This window comes from Rhinatrema bivittatum, chromosome 6 (assembly GCF_901001135.1).
Source record: "Rhinatrema bivittatum chromosome 6, aRhiBiv1.1, whole genome shotgun sequence".
Classification (NCBI taxonomy): Eukaryota; Metazoa; Chordata; class Amphibia; order Gymnophiona; family Rhinatrematidae; genus Rhinatrema; species Rhinatrema bivittatum.
This window is the reverse complement of record NC_042620.1, coordinates 26823531-26838365: the sequence shown is the minus strand read 5'-3', so window position 1 is coordinate 26838365 and position 14835 is coordinate 26823531. Positions and strand designations below refer to the sequence as shown.

The window sequence follows — 14835 nt, the reverse complement described above, 5'->3', positions numbered from 1 at the left end:
TGAGCGTCAGTCAAACTGCTGACAGCCGCCTCTCCTGTCAAAAAAAGAGGCACTAGGGACGCGCTAGTGTCCCTAGCACCTCTTTTTACCGCGGGCCCTAATTTGAATAATTTGTTTTAGTGAATCGCGTGCACAGGAGAGTGGCCTGCTCGCCCGCTCTCCCGCGAACTTTACTATATCGGCTTGCTAGGGAGCTGTGGGGGATGGTGTTGAGGCCTGTGTTAGCTGCCTGGAGATTTCTGCATAAAAAACTGGTCTCATGCCAAAAAGGTTTCCATATTACTATGTATTCAGATTAATTTAGGCTTTAAACCAGGACTTGATGTTAAAAGTTTTCAAGGACTGGACAGCTTGGGGGTTACATAGTGTTTTTCAAATGCTAGATGAGGAAAAGTGCTGTCTCATGAATTTCCAGCAGCTATTCCCTATATGTTAAGCAGTTTTATGGTTTTCTACAGGTGCGACATTATTTCTTCTCTTTAGATATTTCACTGACAACTCTTAGATCAGAAATATGTTTGACCCTAGAGATGGAAAAGATAGCAATGGGGGAAAAGTTGATATCAAATTGGTATAAATTTTGTAAACACAATCTGGATGTCAATGGTTTGGGGGGGGGGGGGCGTGGGGCGTTTGGTAAGCTATTGGCAGCAGGAATTTGGGGTATCTTTTACTCTCAAAAAAACTTGGTGCACTTTTTGGAGACCTACTCAAGATCCCAATGGCCGTCAGTTATAAAGAAATGACAAAATTCTTTATCATTGTCAAACTGAAAGAATTCTCCTATATAAAATGGGGTTGGTGAATAACTATTACTGCGCAAATGTATGTTGGATGTGGGTTCATGGACCTTGTTGTGTGTCCTAAAATTCTCAACTTTTGGTAGGCAGTTATTTCTGCTTTGCTTTCAAGTGACTACCACTAGTGGGGGATATTCTTATTCCCTCAGCTGTCAAGAGGACAGTTGCTTTATGTAAGAGTAGCTCCTTTGGTGGCACGTCAATATATCTTGAAGGAATGGATAACAGAGGAACCTCCTCTCATAAGTTGATGTGAACAGATGTCTGCTAATATGTAAATGGAAAGATAGGGGCCTTCCACTATGACCTGTTGCTGTATAAAGAAAAATTAAGACTAAAGGAGCTGGGGTATTCTACATCTTACAGAATCGTTCAAAATGTTAGGAGCCAGACTGGACACAATAATGGGTCCTCCTGGGGGAATTCTGCACAAAATAATTTAAAATTCTGTGCACAAAAACAGAAAATTCTGCAAATTTTATATTGGTCAAAATAACAATTTACATGACAGTCTAAGTAATTACATTTTAAATTATTACAGAAAAAAGTTAAGTTGCAGAATTTTAAATATTTTGAGCAGAATTTCCCTAGAAATTCACTGTAAGTGTCCCTTCCACACACACAATCCCTTCACACAGGCTAGCACCTCACATACACAATTCCCTTTTTCATACACACTCCTTCACAATCTACTGCAGAACGCAGGCCTTTTGCATAGCACAGCAAGCTAATAAAGGTAGCAGGTCATTTCCATACCTAAACTCCTTCCACTTCTCCGATATGGCCAGCTCCATCTCTTCAGTCTGATTCGGTACAAACCGGAACTCTGACACAATGTCAGAGGTATGCTCGGCAAGATCAAGATCTCCAAGTTCAGCTAAAAATGCAAAATAAATTCACAAGGTTATACCCATAGGAAATTTGGGGACACTTATGCATTAAGATTCCTGCTTCCAGGTGGCTGCCCTCTTCAAAAAAAAAAAAAAAAAAACCAAACAAAAAAAAACCAAAACTAAAAATGTTGAATGCTTTTCTGAAAGGCAATACAATTGACCAGACCTATTTACCAAGCATAAACATGGCCAGTCCCACAACCATATACTGTGAAAGCAGAGTTGCTTACCTGTAACATGTGTTCTCACAGTACAGCAGGATGTTAGTCCTCACATGTGGGTGACATCGATGGAGCCCTATCATGGAACACTTTCGTCAAAGTTTCTAGAACTGACTGGCACACTGAGCATGCCCAGCATGCCACTAACCCTGCATCCAGCAGTGACCTCCCATCAGTCTCATTTGTAGCAAAAGTATGAGCGAAAAATAAAACAAAACGTAAGCAAACCCAATTCCGCAGGGTGGCGGGCGGGTTTCATAGAAACATAGAAATGACGGCAGAAGACGACCAAACGGCCCATCCAGTCTGCCCAGCAAGCTTCACACTTTTTTCTCATACTTATCTGTTTCTCTTAGCTCTTTGGTTCTATTTCCCTTCCACCCCCACCATTAATGTAGAGAGCAGTGAAGGAGCTGCATCCAAGTGAAATATCAAGCTTGATTAGTTAGGGGTAGTAACCGCCACAATAAGCAAGCTACACCCATGCTTATTTGTTTTACCCAGACTATGTTATTCAGCCCTTATTGGTTGTTTTTCTTCTCCCCAGCCACTGAAGCAGAGAGCTATGCTGGATATGCGTGAAGTATCAGTATTTCGTTAAGACTAACATCCTGCTGTCCTGGGAGAACACCTGTTACAGGTATAAGGGTCATCACCAGTTCCAAAATGTTCTTCAGAAAGAAGTAACTGAGTTATTCCTGAAGGCCCTGGCCATCGATGGCCCCGAAGGATGAATCAAAGGCATCGATGGAGGTATCACTGGCACCAAAGGAGGTATCGACAGAGGCACCAATTGAATCGATGACATCGACGGTTGTGTCTGTGGCGGTACACCTGATGGCAGAATGAAGATCTGTTTCTTCTTCTTCCTCCGATGACAAGGGAATTGGCGAGGAAGGAGTTGGTTCCTTCGGATCCACCGGAAGGGCACCGATTAACTTGTCCATTCTTACCAATAGCGGTGCAAGCGCCATGGGTATCGGGTCAGTGACTGGAGGAGGAACCGGCACCGATGGAAGTTGGAAGCCCTGGGGTACTTTGCCGATGGCCTCTTGGATCATACGATCCAATTCCTCACGGAAACCCGGGGCATGAATACCTGGTTCCAGAGTGGGAGGCAGCACTGGTGTAACCGAAGGGTCCACCGCTGAAGGTGGAATCGCGGATCCCGACACCTGTCCAGGTGGGGAATGTCTTGGTGATCCAGAGACAGAAGAGGACGAAGCCTTTTCTGTATGGGGCTTCTTTATCAGAGGCTCAGGCGACGTCGATGTCTAGGGTTTACCGGTATCGATGGCCTGCGCTTTACGATGGCGGTGTCTGTTTTTCTCGATGTTCACTCCGGTGTTTTTCCAGAGGAGGCAGACACCCGTGAAGTCATCGAGGCCGGTTGGATAGTAGCGGAATCCCGGTGCTGGTGCGACGTGGACGGCACTGGTTCAGACGAAGCTATCGATGGAGTCGGGGTTTTCGGCCGTAAGAGAAGACCCATCTTATTGAGCCAAGCCTTGCAACCCTTTGGTGTCATTTGGGCACATTTGGTGCAAGTAAGGACATCGTGGCCGGACCCCAAGCACATCATGCAGACCGTGAGAGGGTCAGTGATGGACAGAAACCAGACGCCATGGCTTCGACAAAATTTAGTCACGGTGCGGTCGATGGCCAGTAGGCCGTGAGGGAAAAACTAGACAGGAATCGACCGAAAACGGGCAAAAACTACTGTATGACCGTGGAGCAAAGAAATCTATACAGGGGTAGATTTTTTTGAAATTTTTTTTAACAAAGTTCCGTGAGGAAAATTCCTGGCAGGAATCTCTGAAGAGCTCCTTAACCCGCGTGGCTACTGCTGCGTGGAAAAAAAGAAGACTAAAGGGGGACCCCTGCTGGATGCAGGGTTGGTGCTATGCTGGGCATGCCCAGTAGGTGCCAAAGTTCTAGAAACTTTGACAAAAATGTTTTCCGTGATTGGGCTCCATCCTGATGATGTCACCCATATGTGAGGACTACCATCCTGCTTGTCCTGTGAGAACCTACAGATAGACTGGACAAAGTAGTGGACTATTTGGCAAAACTGGTAATTTCCTTCACAAGCACATTTGAAAACTTACACATGTAAAAGCCAAACAAGAGCTAAGGAAAATAGGCACATTAAATCTCCACATGTAAATGATTAAAATTAGGAGCACAAACACTGACACAGAAGATTTGTGCTACTTATCTGGATAAAGTTTTGATTTCTCCAAGTGGTGACTTTACTGCCACTTAGCCGATTAAGTCTCAAAAACTGTTACTTATCCAGCTAAGAAACAGCCGGATGTGTCTTAAAACTCTACTTATCTATGTTGAAAATACATGCCATGTATCTTAGCATGATGTTGGGTAGATTTAAGCATTTTATATAGTGTGAACACATTGGCATGTACAATATAAAATACATGAGCCTAAGTGCATGCATTCTTATACGTGCATGAGCATGTTTTTAAAGGTATCCTCCCTGCTTCTAAAATCTATTTTAGCAAATATGAGGAACTGAATATTTTCATGATGGCTGCACGGAATGATCATCCACTGTAACAGAAAAGCAGTGACAATTCCTATGATGATATTGTCACTAGTTACTGAAGACCTTTTCCCAACTTACAGTTCTATTTTATTCCATCATTGCTTAGTTAAATCTCACTCTCAGATAGGGTATCTTGAAAAGTTACACTAGCACTAAACGGAGCACTATCCAACCACTCAGAAAAATGAGCTTCCAGAGAACTATCTCCATGATGAAAGGCCTTCATGTCCCAGTGCATGGGACTAGTGCACTACTGTCCCCAATAAGCCCCTCTGGAGAGTTTATGGTGTTATTCTTCATTGCTGTGCATTCAGTGACTGATTGTTCACTGTTGAAGACAGGATGCTGGGCTTGATGGACCTGTGTTCTGACCTAGTATGACATTTTATGTTCTTATGACCTCAGACAGCATTACAACTTTGATAGATTTTTAAATCAGTTAAATAAGAATATCACATTAATGAATTATAAAAAAAACCCAATCCTTCACTGCTTTGCTAACCCCACCTTTCATTTCCATCCTTTACAGAGACATTTCATTTCTTCAAAACTATTACTGGTTTAGGGAGGAAAAGCAAAATAAGTAGTTCACTTACCTTGTAGAGAGTAAGCAGCCAACTGGATTGCCGTATCGAAAGGACATTCAAGCCTAGCAGGAGAACAAACATTAAACATCTCAATGGGGCAGACTACAGACTTAAGGCACATCCTTATACCAGGCTGCCAAGGTGCCTTTTAACCTCCACTTTCTCCCCTATCAACCCCTTCCCAGCTTAGCCGCCAAAGTCTGGGAGAGATACACTCTTGGAAAACTGCAGACAACTCTGGGGGAAAAACAACAAAAAAACATGGGTGCAGATCTCCAGCACCCCTGGTAATTAACACTAAAGAGGCCGATTTACATGGTATGAAGAATTTTAACTGTATAAATTTGCTGTCTAAAATCTGCCCTCTCTTAATGGGGCTAATGCAATACAGTACGCTCAGTTAAGCGCACTGTATAACCTGCAGTTGGACACGTGTTGTATAGGTGCTAATTAATCCCCTTATGCAGTAATGGGATTAGCACCTCTACAAAGCGTCCAACAGGGATTGAATCTAATAGTGCTCATCACTTGCATCCCGATGCAAAAAAAAAAAAAAAGTGCATCTAGGACGCACATTTAGCGATTAGAAATTAACAGGTGTTAATAGCTGAGCTCTCCTTAAACCAGTACAGAAAAGCAGAAAAAACCCTGCTTTTCTGTACTGCCTCCTACTTAATATCTTTACGATATTAAGTAGGAGGAAAAACTAAAGTGAATTTAAAAAAAAAAAAAAAGTTAAAAAAGTGCCAGAAGTCAGGTGCAGGAAATGAATGCTCAATTGAGAAGAGTCCGTTTCCTGAACCCCTGGCTCTGCGGCGTTTAGGTAAACCGACGCAGATAAACTCTGCATTTGTTTTCCTAACCAGAGGGCAGACACTTGGGGCTCTCCTTGCTAACATGACCCCTCATTTAAATATTCCATGGTGCCCCCGGGAGGGTGGGGGTGCATTAAGAAAGCGGCACTGACTGTTCAGCACCCGCTTTCTGCACTAAAATACTGCATCGGCCCCAATGTGAGGGAAACTAGTAGTGTTGCGTTCGTCATTAGAATGTAATCTTACTCTTAGAAAGAAAGTAAAAGTGGTCTTGTTTGAAAAAGCCTATGCCAAGAGAATTTCTTAGAGTTGTGTGGTGATATACCTGCTGTATGATTTGTGCGTGGTGTCCTGCTGAGAACAAGCTTTTTGAATCGGCAGGATATACATACTTTTAAAGTAAATACCATGTACATTCTGGGGGCACCCTTAGGTTGAGAGGAGTGGGAAGAAAAACCATGCATGAACATAGCGTTTTCCAATCTTTACACACGCACTTTCAAGCAAAAATTCTTCGTATAGTGAAAGCTAGCTGATACTTTACCTTTAAAAACTCATGCAAAGCCTACAGGTAAAAAGTACACATTTGTTCCAATGCAGACAGTTTAGAAGTCACCCACATGATATAAGTGGGTTGTAGGCACTTTAGTAATACATCACAAGACAACAAATGACTCTACAAACATGCTGACGACCATTGTCTCAATTTTCTGTAATTCCAAAGCATTCTATGAAAAGATATGTGCCCATATGCATTGCAGGCATGGTTAACACACACACACGCTTCAAACGTTAATGGAAATTGTTAAGGCAGTACCTAAAGTTGAAGGCTTGACTAACACAACCGTACATAGATTTTAAAATTTGTGCTAAAGTAAAATGAGGTTTCTTACCTGATAATTCTCTTTCCTGGAGTCCTACCAGACCAGTCCACACTCATGGGGGTTTTCTCCCCTAATAGCAGATAGAGACAGACCAAAAGCTTCGCTGGAAGCAGCCTTATAAGGAACTATGTCACCTACAGGCTTTCAGTGTTAACTTTCCAAAGCAACCGCTTCCCACCACACACAGCGAACCTTTCCAACTAACAAACCTCCCCACTGAAAGAGGCATCAAAACTCACAGTACTAAGGAAAAATAGATGGATGGATTCTGAACTGGTCTAGTAGCATTTGATGAAAAAAAGCAGAGTTGTTTATCTGCAACAGGTGTTCTCCTAGGTCAGCAGGATGTTAGTCCTCACACATTGGTGACATCAGATGGAGCCCAGCATGGAAAACCTGTGTCAAACTTTCTGGAACTTTGACCGTGCACAATTAGTATGCCCTAAACAACGCGTCCATGCATAGTCCCTCTACAGTCTCGTAACATGGAATTTTGATTAAAATAAACAGGAGTAACCCAGCTCCACAGGGTGGCGGATGGGTTTCGTGAAAAACTAACATCCTGCTGTCCTAGGAGGTCACCTGTTACAGATAAGCAACTCTTTCTCCTAGGACAAGCAGGATTGTAGTCCTCCCTCACACATGGGTGAGTCCCTAGCTACAGGCTCCTCCCCAACACAGAAGAGGACCGACAAGCACCAACCAAGTGCCAACGGGCACAACAATCACAGTGGGCCCTAGGCTGGGCGAGTTGGGTTCTACACCTCAAAGATTCCGAAAACAGACTGGACGAACCTGTCACATTGGCCATCAATATCCAGACAGTAATGAAATGCAAATGTGTGGAGAGAACTCCACATCGCAACTTTGCAGATCTCCTCCACAGGAACTGCTCACAAGTGGGCCACCGAAGTTGCCATGGCTCTGACAGAATGAGTCTTGACATGACCCCCAAGATGCAGTCTACTAGCCAATTAGATAGTCTGTCCTGTCAAAAGAAATGAAGAGTTGGATGGACTGTCTATGGGCTTCTGTCTGCTCCAGATAGAAGGCTAAAGCTCTCTTGCAATCCAAATTGTTCAGTGCTCATTCGCCTTGGTCCAGCATCTCAGGTACAGGTGACTGGCTCACGCTTCCTACGATTCAGTCAAAACCCTGTCCCAGGATTTGGCTGGGCACCGACAGCTCATCCTCTGCGAACGGCAGTGAGGGACTGGAGGATAGTACTTTCTCTGGCAGTAGAAAGACTTCCTCTGACCCTGCTTTGAAGGCTGAGGAGGGCAGGTCTGAATGTTGGCAGAGAGTTGCTGGAGGGTCTCATGATCCTGCAAGTGGGCCACTGCATCCTTCACCTTATCTCTGAAGAGAATCTCCTGTACAAGGCAAGTCAGCGAGTCTTTGCTATACCTCCGGTTGAAGATCAGAGGCCTGCAGCCATGCCATTCTGCGGGCACAGATACCCACTGCAGAGATTCTGGATGCCGTCTCAAAAACAATGTAGGTTGAATGAACCTTATGTTTTCCACACTCCAGGCCCTGATGCACCAGCGATAAGGTGCCTTGCTGCTGTTGAGGTAGCATCTTGGACACCTCCTATAGCTGCTTCCAGAAGTTGCGCGAGTATTGGCTCATGTAGAGATGGTAAGAAGTAATGTGGACAATGAGCATGGCCCCCTGGAATACTTTCCTCCCAAGATCATCCATCGCTCTGTGATCCTTCCCCAGGGGTACAGAGGCATGGGTCAGAGAATACACGGCCCTCTTGAGAGCAGATTAGACCACTACTGATTGGTGCAACAGCTGACACTTCTCAAATCTGGTAGCCTGTTGGACGAAGTAAACCCCATCCGCCTGTTTACAGGAGTTACCATGAGGGGGTGTTCCCAGTTCTTCAACAGCAACTTAAAAGATCTCATGCACTGGGACCGCCACAATCTCTTTAGGAGCCTCCATGAACTGGAGGATTTCCAGCATCTTGTGTCTGACATCCTCCTCCGTTATCAAACAAAACCTGTGAAAGTCAAGTCCTCTGGTGGAGATGGATCTGAAGAGAGACCCTCCAAGTCCTCAGAGGAGGATTCTGCAGTGTTATTCTCCCAGAGGTCATATGGGGCCTCATCCTCACTGTAATCCATACAGAATGGAGCCCTAGGTGCTCGGCCTTCGTCCAGAGGTATGGGCACCGGTGCTGGCCCCGGGAAAGCTGGACTGGGGCTGCAGGCCTTGGCATCCCTGCCAGCCTCGATGGAGCTTCCTCCTCAGAAAAACAGGCAATGAGCACCATATCAGTTGAGGGACGCATCTGTGCCCCACCAGGCATCGATGGCCTCCCGGGTTAGTTGCACGCTGATGAGCACTTTGAGCCATTCCAGCAGCGGTTCCAGCAGGAAAGCGTATGCATCGGCACATCGGTGCTGCTGGCTTAATGCCCTGCAACACCTGCTCCACTGCCAGCTAGACTCTGCACTCCAACTCCTCCTTTAAAGTTGCTGATGCCAAAACCGACTGGGAGGCAGGATGGGTGGCCATATCTTCCTTGGATCCCTGAGGTGGATTGGCGACTGGCACCAGAACTGGTGGAGACTGTTGTGGACCCCCTGCATCGATGGAGGATGGGTACTCCACACCATGGGGTCACTTTGAGGGCATCACAGCATGAGCCGGCATGTTCCCAAGCCCGGTACCGGCAAAGGAGACCCATGCCGATGCTTCCTTGGCTTCCCTTGGTGCTCGGCCCAGTCTTTCCCCAGTGCCAAGGTCGATGACAATGAACCTGACATCTTCAACCTGGAAGAGATTGATGGGGCCAGTCCCTGGTGCTCCTGTCCGCCAGCAGCATTGACGGAACTGACAGCCCTGCTGATGTCAAAGGCTCGGTGTCCATCGATGCAGCTGCCAACAATGCAGATGTCTATGGCTGGACTTCCTCGACCCAGAGAGTTTCTCCATCTTATTGAGTCGAGCACGATGTCCCTTAGGGTCATCTGGGTGCACAAGCAGCAACCCTAGACATTGTGCAATGCCCCCAGGCAGAGGACACACCTCGTGGGGGTCCGTGATGGACATGGTCCTCTGACACTGGAGGCATCAATGGAAACTAAACGTGGCCATGACGTACAAAAAGAAGGGAAAACCCAAAAGACTGATGGCGGGCGACTGACACCAGCGAGTACAGAGGCCACAGGGGGAATGGAAGCAAAAATAAAACTTACCAAACTGTTGAAAAACCTGACTGGAGAGACTAAGGGAACAGAGAGGGACCCAGCATCGATAAAATGCGCAAAACCTGAAAAATAAAATCAGTGAAAAAGTTTTCCAAGGCTATTTCCTGAAGAAAAGCAAAGAGTTCACTTAACCGCGAAATGAACCCTCGGGGGGGGGGGGGGGGGGGGGGGGGGGGGGGGGAAAGACTTGAAGGACCCCATGTGGACATGTGGTTTAGGGCATGCTCAGTGTGCACAGTCAAAGTTACAGAAACGAACATAAGTTTTCCATGCCGAGCTCCATCTGATGTCACCCATGTGTGAGGACTACTATCCTGCTGGTCCTAGGAGAAACTTAGCAATTTTAAAAATTAGAAATTTTACCTTATCTTCCTTACCAGACCAATTCAAACACATGTACCCAAGACACTCCTAAGCTTGGAGGGAACCTGCAATCCTGCTCTCAAACACACTTGCCCCAAAAGTAGCAGCATCCCAAGCCTGTACATCCAGACAGTATCTAGTAAAGAATACAAAGAGCACCATGTATTGGCCCTATAAATCTCTTGCAATGTCAAACTGACACGGCCCATGACAACACGAGTTCAACAGAATGAACTCTGAGCCCTCCAACCTTTGCAAACATAGGCAGATGCTATCGCTTCGTTGGCCTCAAAGGCTACGACTGCACAATAGGTTATCTGATTTTTCCCTTATGTCCATTATACAGAACAAATGATCCAAACTAAAATCATTGGTCATCTTCAAAATACCATAACAGCATCCTACACATGAAGCTTCTCTTACCCATTTTCCGAATCAGAGCTTCTGAATACCTGTAATTCAGTTGCTGCACATGAAACGCTGAAAAAATCTTCAGCAAGAAAGGGACCGTACAAATGGAAACACCCTCAGAAGAAATCTGTCAAAATGGATCTCTGCAACTTAAGGCCTGGAGCTCTAACACAAGGCTCAAACGAATCACCATAAAAAGCTCTGATCTTTCATGGAGGCCCTCTTGAGGAGCTCAAATGAAGCCATTCCCAATGCTTTTAAAACTAGGAGACAGACTTCGAGGGAGCCATGTTCCTAATCGGAAGATACAACTTTCTGGTCCCTTGCAGAAATGAGCCACATCTGGATGAGACATCAAGGGAATACCTCAATCTTTACTTCAGTTTCATGCCAAGACTGACATGTACACCTTGAGAGAATTCAGCACAAGATCCTTTTTCCAGGCTCTTCTGTAGAAAAGAATGTCTGAAATCAACATCTGTAACAGCAATACTCATCTCCTTTCACCAGACCTCAAACATCTTCTAGAACCTAGCCTAGGCTAAGGAAGCCAACCGCTTCTGAGCCTGGAGCAAAGTAGTAATCACCTTGTCAGAGTTACCTTTGCTTCTCAACTTTCTCCTGTCATAAGCCAGGCTGACACACAAAAATGAACCTATTGCTCAAATATTACTGGCCTCTAATGTAACTATCGCACATGATCGAACCCAAGGAGTCGCTGCTCTAAGCAGAGTGAAATCTGCAAATCATGGCCTCTCGGGCCACTCAGGAGCTATAAGCATCACTAACCACTGGTGCCTCTGAATCCTCTAAATTAGGGGTGTACAGTTCCGGTCCTCGAGGGCCACAAACCAGTCTGGTTTTCAGGATATCCCTAATGAATATGCATGAGAGAAATTTGCATGCACTCTGCCTCAGTTGTATGCAAATAGCATTGGCTCACCCACTCATGTTGTAATTTTTTGCTCTCTGCTGCTGAGAGATGTGTTGCCTGAAGACATGCTATTTGTACCTGTGACCTTTTAAGAGACTGAAGAACCTTGGTTCTCTTGATTGGGTGCCCTAAGCCGTTAACATTAAGGCTGGCTATCATCAGGTAATGCCTACCCATTTCAAGAGAGGTTATTTTCAGCAGGTCCAATAGTATCGTACTACCCCAGGCTTCCCAACCTAAGCCCAAGGCAGATATATCCTTTAGGTGTATCAAGTGCGGTTTAAGGTTTGCATCCCCTGTACTGCTGCAGCACCCCATACCCTCTCCCCCTTTCCCTCCCCCCTCCCTTTACCCTTGTCCCTGAAAGTATACTTAACATACTTTATTATCTCCTCCCATAGGTACTGAGATACAAGGGTGGCACACATCAAAAGATGTGTCATATCCTCGCCCTCCATCAACAACTATAATAAAACATGCAAAGTGTAAAGAAAATTATAGTCCAACCATAATGGGAACTTAGTCGGGTCAGCTATCTTATCCCTTATGTTCAGTCAATCAAGGGTCATACCCATCTGCTTGAATAGTAATGCTCCGGCCATGTGGAATGTCCACCTTCCTAGTGCCTCTGGAGTCGTATAATCCAGGCCAGCATGTAGTAAGTCGCCTCCACAAGATTTGGTTCATAGCGTTCAAATTCATAGTGTGGGCACCAGGAAAACGTGCCAATTCGTCTACATTCACAGTGCAGACCAGAAAGTAGATTTTGCTCTTCAGTAAGATGGCCAGTTTTCAGGCTCCATTATGATGGCGTTGCGTCCCCCACGGGGAGCATTGGTGGAAGCCAATTCCAGTCCCAGGCATTTTTATTCCGGAAGCCATCGTAACGAAGTCTATAATCCGAAGGTAATCTAGGGTTCTTCTATAGGATCAAAAGAGCCTGTGTGGGTCTACCTCCAAGGAGGTATGAGCCAGTGGATAAAATGCCCTTGATTAGGAGCTCAGGTAAAAGTTCACCGATGTTAGAGTTTATGCACTAGTAACGTACGTTACATGTTGACAATGAAAAGTTGGGGCTGCTTCAATGACCATGAAGTTATGCTCCTTTCCTCTGTGGCGGAAATGCAAAATTGCTGGGTGGGCAAGCTAGAATCTTATATATTTTTTTTTTTTATTATAGAGGTCCATGCATAAAGGGCTAAATTGTTTGCGTTTCTGGGCTAACTGCACCGAAAAGTCCTGAAAAAGAGTCTAATCTCTGTTTCTTGGTATTTTACGCTGCCCTTTGCGCAATAGGCCTGCATGATACGCTGCTTTTGTGACCAATTCAACAGTTTTGCGATAATAAGACGCGGTCTATGGTCCCGTTCTCTTTTGCGGCCTAATCTGTGAGCACATTCAATTTTGAATGTCTGCCGGAGATCAGGCAGGTCAAGAGCCTCAGGGAGCCAAGCCTCTAATAGCGTTTCCAGATTGTTCTCAGACCGTTTCGGGGAATCCTGCCAAGCGGATGTTATTCCTTCTGACCCTGTTCTCCAGGTCATCAATTTTATCAGACTGAGCCTTCACTATTTTCTCCAGCTCTAACTTTTTGCTGTGTACTCAGGTGGCCATCTTCTAGAGTGGGTTAAGCTCTGCCAGGAAGTTCCTTTAACTCTTTGAATTGTAACGAGAGTTCAGTAAATCTGCTGTCTAGCGCTGCTACCACTACATAGTAACGTTCGTGGTAAGCTCGCGTTGTAGAGCCGAAGTGATCGGTGTGGCTGGGGGTGAGGGCTGCCCTGGAGTTTCTGCCCATTTTATATGCCTGTCCCTTCCGTCTTTTCTTTAACTTTTTTGCTTCCCTTCAGGGGCATATTACTTACTCCTTTAAGCATGAAGCTGTCAATAGACATTAAACCGCAATGCTGGAGGAAATAATGAGTGGCTGATGGTCGGATGGCTTAGATTTTTGTTGATTTCAGGAGGGCAAGGCACGGAGCAGAGGCTGAAATGTCCGCTCGGCTTCACCGCATCACATGACCCCCAAGGACCAGAATCTTAAAATCACAGAGCAACCTAGCCAGAATGTAGTTTTGTTTAAAAAAAAAGTGAGAAGAGCTCATCATGGGGAGTTCACACATCCTCATGCCTCAGTAGCTGGGAAATCTTTTAGGTAGAGGACTAATAAGAGCTTTGCAAGAAACAAGATTAACATTTCTATGCACTCCAGACAGAGCTAGAGTCCCCATAATTACAATTATAATCTAGTTATTTACTGCCTCTTCTTCTGTCTGGAATATCACACTTTATAGCTCAGACAGGCAGCCGTTGCTGAGGCGCATGACCTGGCCTCGTGTTGCTGAGGCGCAAATTGTGGGGAAAGGATGAAGCAGATATATCGTAACTTCTTACAAGTGAGTGTAAACAGTTACAGGAAGACTGTGCGACTCACCATGTCAAACTTTCAGAAGGCATTCTACACCAGTACCAAGAGACAATTATTAGGTCACTGCATTGTTTTGGGGTGGAGGGGGCTGCTGTTCAGGAAAAGATTGAGTGAAGATCAAAAAACCCCATAAGCTTCAGAGACCATCACAGCCAAAAGAAAGTTCTTGTTTTCAGGTAGAAGAATGGTCATTGTATTTGGTCAGAAAATCACTGTTCTGATATTTGGGATAAATATGCAAAAAGCAGCTCTCTTTACTGCATTTCATCTTCCCATGAAAGCTTTCTTCATTGGATTTAATGGAAAAAGTTCCCACAACAAGGTGGCAAAAGCCAAAGGATCTTTAAAATATTTCCATGGGTCTGTGAAAAGTAAACAATTCATCCTGTGTTTTATAAGGTCTAATCCCCCACAATTCAAACATTTTTAAACCTTATGTGAGGAAATTATCACATCTCTCATTCTGGGTGATGAACCCAGAGGAGAAAAATGAGATGTGTCAAACGTTTTCTGAAATATTTTTGTTCAGCCTGTCAAGGTCCTTTCTGAAAAAAGTTCCATGTGGCACAAAAAAACTCCAGTTAAACAGACTTAGCATGGGTACCCACCAATAAACCCCTCCCTCCACCCCCAGCAATACAGACATTCCCTTCAGACCAAATATCTCATGGAGTTTGGGTCAAAGAATGGACATGATAAAATTGGTACTGTG

The 14835-nt window shown here is 45.0% G+C and overlaps 1 protein-coding gene across 4 annotated transcripts in view; it reads right to left on the bottom strand.

Moving 5' to 3' along the window:
• The window catches only part of EPB41L5 (erythrocyte membrane protein band 4.1 like 5), a 327612-nt gene that overhangs the window by 178254 nt on the left and 134523 nt on the right, over nucleotides 1–14835 (bottom strand). For all 4 annotated transcript variants that reach the window (XM_029605154.1, XM_029605157.1, XM_029605155.1 and 1 more), the window contains 2 exons: nucleotides 5074–5126; nucleotides 1557–1677 (listed from right to left, as the gene is read on the bottom strand). In XM_029605154.1, the coding sequence (XP_029461014.1) occupies nucleotides 1557–1677; nucleotides 5074–5126 (174 nt within the window). The remainder of the gene's footprint in view (nucleotides 1–1556; nucleotides 1678–5073; nucleotides 5127–14835) is intronic.